The sequence below is a fragment of the Micromys minutus genome (genome assembly GCF_963924665.1).
Source record: "Micromys minutus genome assembly, chromosome: 15".
NCBI classification, from domain to species: domain Eukaryota; kingdom Metazoa; phylum Chordata; class Mammalia; order Rodentia; family Muridae; genus Micromys; species Micromys minutus.
Window position 1 is genome coordinate 6,586,895 of NC_137984.1, and position 8,035 is coordinate 6,594,929.

The 8,035-nt window shown below is 42.2% G+C and overlaps 1 protein-coding gene across 1 annotated transcript; it reads right to left on the reverse strand.

The window, feature by feature from the left end:
- Positions 1–1,023: 1,023 nt before the first annotated feature.
- On the reverse strand, positions 1,024–5,342 carry CENPW (centromere protein W). The gene is made up of 3 exons (XM_080929656.1): positions 5,214–5,342; positions 2,389–2,502; positions 1,024–1,128 (listed from the first exon to the last, which is right to left on the reverse strand). The coding sequence occupies exons 1-3, from the start codon at positions 5,328–5,330 to the stop codon at positions 1,102–1,104; spliced, it is 258 nt and encodes an 85-aa protein (XP_080785782.1). The 5' UTR covers positions 5,331–5,342; the 3' UTR covers positions 1,024–1,101.
- Between the last annotated feature and the right edge of the window lie 2,693 nt (positions 5,343–8,035).

Consider the following 8,035-nt stretch of genomic DNA (forward strand, 5'->3'; position numbering starts at 1 on the left):
AACAGTGTTTTAAATTCGTAGAAATTTTATTTATAGTAACCCCCAAACTGGACAAAGCAAAGTTCTTCAGTAAGCAGACAGCTATACCAACTATGGTGCGTCCACATCACTCAGCAGTGAGCACGCAAGGACGGGACAGAACACACGGGCATCACACTAAGTGAAAAGCATCTCCAGTATCTATTTCTCACGTGCTTCTATGCTGGAGACTAACGCTGGAGGACAGCTGGGTAGAGAGGTAGTCTGGCAGAGGGCATGAGTGTACGACAGAATCAGCAGGCTCTCTGTGGTGCTGGGAGAGTTCTACATTGGTCCTATATAATTTCGTGAGTCTGCACACATGATAAGATAGCACAGAGCTACATATATACTGTTCCAATTACCAAATTCTTGCTTCTGATATTCACACTATATGTTCTATATAAGCACCGAGGAACCTGGGTGTTTACTGTAGAATGGAGGTTTCTATAGCTTTGTGACTGCATACCCTATCTAAGTTAACTCAACAAAAATTTAAAAGTGAAAACTGAGTAATATGCAATAGCTTCCAAAAGACTGCCATGGGAAAATGCCTTAGCTACTAAATCCTGTGACTAAAGAAACACATCAGTTTGATTCATGGCTTCTTACTTGTGCTTCACAGACAGAAACAAGTTTGCAAAAATTTTAGCTGATGCTTAATCTTCTAGTTAAGAAATTTTACTGTAACTACGTGTGTAACACCAAACCAGTGCTTTGTGAATGCATCCAAAATTAACATATTTCAAATGTACCCAGATTTTACTGTATGTTACTTTCTCAGAAATTAAACTCATTGCATAATTCTGGCTAAATTCAAAGACATAAATTTCAGTTTAAGGAGTACATGTCTCTTCAAATTATTCAATATCGAATTATTTCATTTTTGATACACTGTGCAACACAGCATCACAAAAGAAACTCAGATTCCATTAATGAATAAAGCATAATTCCTTAAAATAAAAAAACCGTACACACAATGTTTTAATAATCCACAATATAAACTGATATATACAAAGTGTTTTAATGATCTGTTATGACGTAAATTAACACATCACATAATTTTTAAGCACCTGTCGACACCTAACCTCTGCTCTTCTTCAGAATTACCTGTAAGGGAGGAAATGAAGATGCAGATTACAGCTATGGAAGACAAGTCAGAATCACTGGCATGCAAAGTAACTGTTGTACATTTCTCTAACAGTTTACCTCTCTCGATAAACGAGAAACAGCCCTAGATTACCAAACCTGGCTTTAGAGTCACTTTCACTCATAAACCTTGGCAATATAATCCGAAGTACCAAAACGACTGATTTAAAAACAGATTTTGGGTATCATGCCAACAACTTAACAGCCTGGAGTATTAGAAACAATGTTTTCAAACTCAAACCAACAATGAAGTTGATGAGGTAGGTGTCAAGCAGCATGAATCCATCACAGCACAAACCTTTCACAGTTATGCTGGGATTTCAACAGTTCATCATCTCATGTTGAATAACTTGCTTCGCTTACAGTTTCAAAACAGAAAATGTTACAGAAATAAGACAAAGAGAAATATTTATTTGTAAAAATCCTGGAAGGATGAGGCCATGAGTTAGCTTCAAAACTACACAAATAAACATTTAAAAGAATGTGGCTACTACAGTTTGAAAATGAAACAGACCTCGGGTCCCACGTGCCGGCTTAGCAAGTAGAGACACTAATGGCTAAGTCTGATGTGCTGTGTCTGCGCCCACGTTGTAGAGAGGACCAACTGCCCAAAGTTGCCCTGACCTCTACAGGTATGCATGACAGTGACAGGTGTATACATGTACACGCGCGCGCACACACACACACACACACACACACACACACACACACACACACGTGCAGTACACGTGTGTACACACAAACACACACACACACACATGTGCATGCAGGCACACAATAAAGGCAATAAAAATTTTAGAAAATGCTAAGTGTGTTATATATTCAGAAAAAACACCAGTCTAAATTGACAACCCTCATATATACTCTTCTTCATCAATGCATTGCTTTCAGAAAAGTCCTCATTTGGACTTTAACAGTTGCAGTGTTTGCCACTGGAGAGTGTTTAGGAGCCTCATAAAAATTGCCAGGGCATGGGTACAATAAAAGAAAATATCATGTGCTTAAACAGTTTATACAATGCTGTAAGTATGTTGTGTAGTTTAACAAAATTCAACAGCCTTCCTTGCTGGTGCACCTCACAGTCTTTCCTAACTTTTCTAACACTATGCTAACCTACAGAAATTTTGAAAAAAAAAAAAAATTTTTAAATCAGACAAAGATGATGGCCATAGCAGTATTTTTAAAGCTAACTCTTGCTTATTAAGAACATTTATTATTTACCTTAGCTGCAGCCAATACATGATCCTTTTTGATAACTCCAGATTTACTTTCACAAGCATTCGTCCTGGACTCTTCGGCCAATCGCTGAACAAAGAGCAGGCAATTCAAATGGATCTTTAAAAGCAAAGCACATGTAGTGTTAGGTAATATATAAATCTTTTAATACAAATTTATTACTCACAGCTTTCTAACCCACAGCTTCTTCCGGGTGTGTGAAGGCACTATTCACAACCCTTTAAAGGTATCTTACACAATTTTCTTTCTTTTATCATTTATATCAGTTACCAAGTACTCCAAACAATAGTAACTCAGAAGCTTCATGGCATTGTGTGAATCAAAGAAGACAAAGGCTCCTGATTCCAATTCCCACACTGTACTGGCTGGTTTTGTGTCAACTTGACACAAACTGGAGTCATCATAGAGAAAGGAGCCTCAGTTGAGGAAATGCCTCCATGAGATCCAGCTGTAAGGCATTTTCTCAACTAGTGATCAAGGGGGGAGGGCCCAGCCCATTGTGGGTGGAGCCATCCCTGGGCTGGTAGACCTGGGTTCTATAAGAAAGCAGGCTGAGCAAGCCAGGGGAAGAAGCAAGCCAGTAAGTAACATCCCTCCATGGCCTCTGCATCAGCTCCTGCTTCCTGACCTGCTTGAGTTCCAGTCCTGAGTTCCTTTGGTGATGAACAGCAATGTGGAAGTGTAAGCTGAATAAACCCTTTCCTCCCCAACTTGCTTCTTGGTCATGATGTTTGTGCAGGAATAGAAACCCTGACTAAGACACAGACTAATGGAACAATCATCGTATGAGGCTGCATATACTACACTGCGAGACATCAGAATCTGAAACACTGAGAATAATATCAACATCTATCTCAACAACTAACTGGTATGGCATTCATACAAAAGAACAAAATGCACTGCTTTAAATGGTGCAGACTTTAGGAATAGTGTGGAATACTCTATTGGGTACAATGATGAAGTTAATGGAAAGCAGAAAGCTGTAAACACAGAAACACCAATGAACAAAAGCCTGAGCAGGAACTGTTTAACAAGAAGATGAAAACACCTGGGAGCAGCAACTTGGCGGAAGGAGCTTCCCTTCTCTTCCACCACCACAGAGCGCTGTGCTCTAGCTCTGCCTCTTTTTCTGACACCTAGAGCATTCCACCAGAGGCCATGGAGCCATAGGTCACTCCAGGACAGAAAATGAAAACTAGCCACTTGAGAGAGACCCGACAATCCCTTGAATCAGCCAGTGGCCTCCTGGATATTCAGGTAGGTTTGGTTCTCTATTGGGCTCCAAGAAAAACAGAATAAACTATCAAAAGTATATTCCGAGGGACCCCAGCTCACTTATACAATCTCAGCCATCACCAAGGATTCGTGGGGATGGGGAAAAAAACAGCAAAGGTACATAAATTTCTCCTAGAGTATGAGAAAGGAAAAGAACAACAGACAGAAGAGGCATTATCTGCCCCGCCCCAGGGGCAAGGGACTATAATTTGACTCTAGAGATTGAAAACAAACTGAGAGAAAAAAAGTAGATAATTCTGTAATAGTCAAGAAACCCAGTATTTGGAAATGGCTCAGGGGTTAAGAGCATTTGCTGCTCTTCTGGAGGAGCCAAGTTCTCAGCATCCATTGTCAGACAGTCACAACTGCCCTTAAATCAAGTCACAAGCACACACACACACACACACGCCATTCACTCACAGGCACACAGAAGTAAAAACAACCTTTAAATACATCTTAACCGGAGGATGGGCCACAGCTTTAATACCAGCACCAAGAGGCAAAGTCAGGATGATCTCTGGGTGTTCAAGGCCAGCCTGGTCTACAAAATGAGTTCCAGGCCAGCCAGCATATATAGTGAACCCCTTCCCCTTGCAAAGAAAAGAAAATAGAAACCCTGCAAGAAGCTAACGGATGGGAAGACAGGAAAACATAATTCCAGTTCTTTACTTTCATCTGGAAGAGACACACACTTTCAGAACAGAGGAAAAGGAAGTGCTCCTCTGGCTCAACCTAGGGACATAATATTCCTTCTGTAGATGAAATGTGTTTCAGGTAGTCTGGTGGTGAGTACCCTAATCCCAGCTAGCACTTGGGAGGCAGAGGGAGTTGGGGGTGTCTACAGACTGAATTCTAGAACTGCCAGTGCAGTTACGGAGAAACCCTGTGTCAAGAACAAAGAAAAATCTTTAATATTTAGAGTAGTAGTGCTGCTGGCAGAGGCAGACAGATCTTTGTGAGTTCTAAGCCAGCCTGATCTACACAGCGAGTTCCAGGGCAGCCAGGCTACACAAACCCTATCTTGAAAAACCAAACCAAATAAAACAAAAGCAAAACAACGACACCCACAAACAAACAAACAAACCAGCAGGCAAAACAGAACACAAACTGAATTTACTTCCAGGAAGAAACGTGGAGTTGTTTGACTGGGGCCAATAGGTAGAAAGCATTATATTTCGGGTAAACATGAGTCTGAGAAATGACAATCTTCAACGTTTTAGTAAGCTGACATTACAGCTAGATGATCACTTCTGAATCACTGGTTTTTAGTAAGGGTCCTGGTGCAGCGACCACAGAACACGGTGTTCGGTAACAACGTACACGAGCTAGAGGAGGCAGGAGGCCAAATCTGTTTGTAGCCGGTTTACCTTCCGTACCCGGCTCGGGAAGCAGCAAGGGGCGGGGCTTTCCGCTGGGGTCTTTAAAGAGCTCCGGGTGTTCCGTGTTCCCCGGTGCAGGGGCGCTGGGAGTCCGGACGAGGTTAGGGTGCTGCAGGTCACGGCTGTGGGCCTACGGGCGGGGAGAGCGGGACTTACCAGGAGGTCGCAGCGCGTCTCCAGATGGAGCCCTGGCTTCTTCTGCTTCAAGATGCGCTTGAGGAAGGCGCGCGGCGCCCTGCGCTTTATCCGCCTCAGGACTGTGGTGGAGGCCATCTTCGCGGCCCGTCGCACTTCCCTAAGCCCCGGCTTCCGGGATCGCGGGGCAGCTTGACACGGAACCGACCCAAGAGCCTAGAGCGGTCGGTTTGAATCGGCCGCCAGTCGGCGCACGGCAGTGACGTCAGCTGCAAGCCACACCCACCCCAGCACAGCGCCGGCTGGAGGAGGGACTCCGCAGGGAAAGGGTGTGTCCCGCGGGCCTGTCTTCAAGGGCTCTGGCTTGCTTTGCTGTAGTTTTGTGTGTAGTTCTCCATGGAGCTGTAGTTCAACTCTTGGTTCCACAGAAAGGATGAGAAAAATTGTGAAAATAGTCAATAAGCTCAGTAGAAGCCTTCTGTGCCCACCAAGTTCTCCATCTAGCAACTGGATTCCAATGGATTAGAAAGTAAATGAAAGAAGTTTGTGTATTATTAGGATTCCTTAAGGATTTAGGCCCAATTTTCTGATATTACCAGCAAACAACATACACTTTTATATTATTGCATTTGCTTTTGCATGAATATTTTTCTTAGATCAGATTGTCTTCACAAATACCTGTCCTTCAATGCTTTCTTCCTTTCGCTTCTGTAGCTTATTTTTTTAATTTTATTGAAAATAGATTTATTTTTTTATAAGCTATATTCTGATTGCAATTTTCCCTCCCCTAAATGCTCCAAGATCCTCCCAACGTCTGTGTCTATTCAAATCCACACCCTTTCAGTCTCTCCTCAGAAAACAAATCAGTACCTAACAATAAATAGTAATAAAATAAAATAATTTAAAAAAAACATTCAGAAGAAGGAAAACAAACAGAAAAAAGGCACCAAATATAGATGCAGAAACGCACATTTGAGCACACAGGAATTCAATAAAGAAACCACAAAAGCAGAAGCCATATTATATATTCTAAAAACAGGTGAGGTTGAAATAAAATGCCCTGACAAAAACATCATGAGAGAACCTTCACAGATGCCTCTAAGTTCTAGTTGTGTTGGCTACCGACTGCTGGGCCTAAGTCACACTCTTAAGAGTGACTTGCAACAGTGAAACACTGTTAGAGAAAACTAACTTTTCATTTGTAAGTGCTTATCTAATGGAGATTATTTCTGGGTTAGGGGTGGGGTCTTGTGACTTCTCCTCTCAGCACTGGGGGCCAATTGACACAGACTCATGCTGGCCCCGTGCATTCTGAAACTGTCTCTGTGAGTTCCTATGTGCATTACTCCGGCTGTGTTTCAAAGCTTTTGTTTCCTGGATGTTCTCCATCTCTGCTGATTCCTAAAACACTCATACTCTGCATATTGTCTGGCTGTTGGCCTCTGAATTTGTCCCCATATACTTCAGCAAAACACTAATCTATGGGCATAGCAGAATGTCATTAGGAGTCCCATGAAGGCCATGTTTCTTTGGCAGAACAGTAGTATTTGGTTTTCCTTTAAGTCACTGACCTGTCTGGTCTCAGGTTCTCTGCCACCCAGACAATGCTGGGGATGGGTTCCATGGTGGTGGGAATGGGAGTAGATCCCACAGATTCATGTGTTTCAATGCTTGGCTATAGGGAGCGTCATTAGGATTGTGGCCTTTTGGAGTAGGTGTGGTCTTGTTGGAGAAAGTGTGTCACTGTATAAGAGGAATCTGAAGCCTCCTGTGCTCTGCCCACTGTGGCAGAGACCCTTCTCCTGCCTGCCTGAAGATGGTCTCCTTCTGGCCATCTTTAGATCAAGATGCAGAACTCTCAGTTCCTCCAGCACCATGCTGCATCGCTTCCCACCATGATAACAACAAGCTAAACCTCTGAAGCTGTAAGTCAGTCTAATTAAACATTATCCTTTATTAGAGTTGTCTTAGTCTTCACAGCAATGAATCTCATGGAGTGGGCCTTATGTCTAATCAGTTATTGGTTGGTTGCTCCCACAAGCTTTGTGGTAGTGTTCACTTGCACACTTCACAGGCAGATCATCATAGACTGAAGACTTTGTAGCTGAGTTGATGCTTACCTTTTTCCTTTGGTACTGTGATAAGTACCTTCCAGTACCATGAACACTAACCTATAAGGATGAAGATTCTAGTCAGACACCGGCTCAGCTTCTCCTGTTTAATGAACTGTGTTGGTGTTGTCTTCAGCAATGGAACTTACCATCAGTTTGTGGAAAGCACCCAATAACCTTGGCAATAGCCTTGGCCACTTGTGGGCTCCCATGGGCCTCTTTGGCCAACACTTGAGGCTTTGTTTTATGACAAGAGATGTCCAGTCTGGTTTACTTTCTCCTGTTCTCTGGGGGTGCCTTTTAGATCTTCTTTATATATGTATATATTTTAGAAAGATTCTACTCTATTAGGTTTTCATACAACCTTTAAGTGGCCCTTAGTTTTGCATCCCATCTTCCCCTTAGCTTCACTTTTCCTTCTTCTCCCTAATTGACCCCCCAATTCCAGTCCACTACTCATCCCCCAATAACTATTCTATTTCTTCTTCCTAGAGTGATGCAGTTCTTCATCCTAGTACACACTTAACCTCTGTGGTTGTAAGGACTGTAGTCTGCTTATGAATCCATGGAAGAGAATGCATGCTATATATATATATATATATATATATATATATGGTTCTGAGTTACCTGACTCAGTATAATTTTTTTCTAGCTCAGTCCACTTACTTTATTTGTTTGTTCATTTGTTTGTTTTTTTTTTAAAGTTTATTCAATACAACATAATCTCCAACT

Excerpts from the sequence above, each read along its gene's own strand:
- CENPW (XM_080929656.1), bottom strand. The coding sequence starts at position 5,330 with ATGGCCTCCACCACAGTCCTGAGGCGGATAAAGCGCAGGGCGCCGCGC. Across the intron at positions 2,503-5,213 it reads AGACGCGCTGCGACCTCCTG|ATCCATTTGAATTGCCTGCT; the intron begins GTAAGTCCCGCT and ends TTGCTTTTAAAG. Across the intron at positions 1,129-2,388 it reads ATGTATTGGCTGCAGCTAAG|GTAATTCTGAAGAAGAGCAG; the intron begins GTAAATAATAAA and ends CCTCCCTTACAG.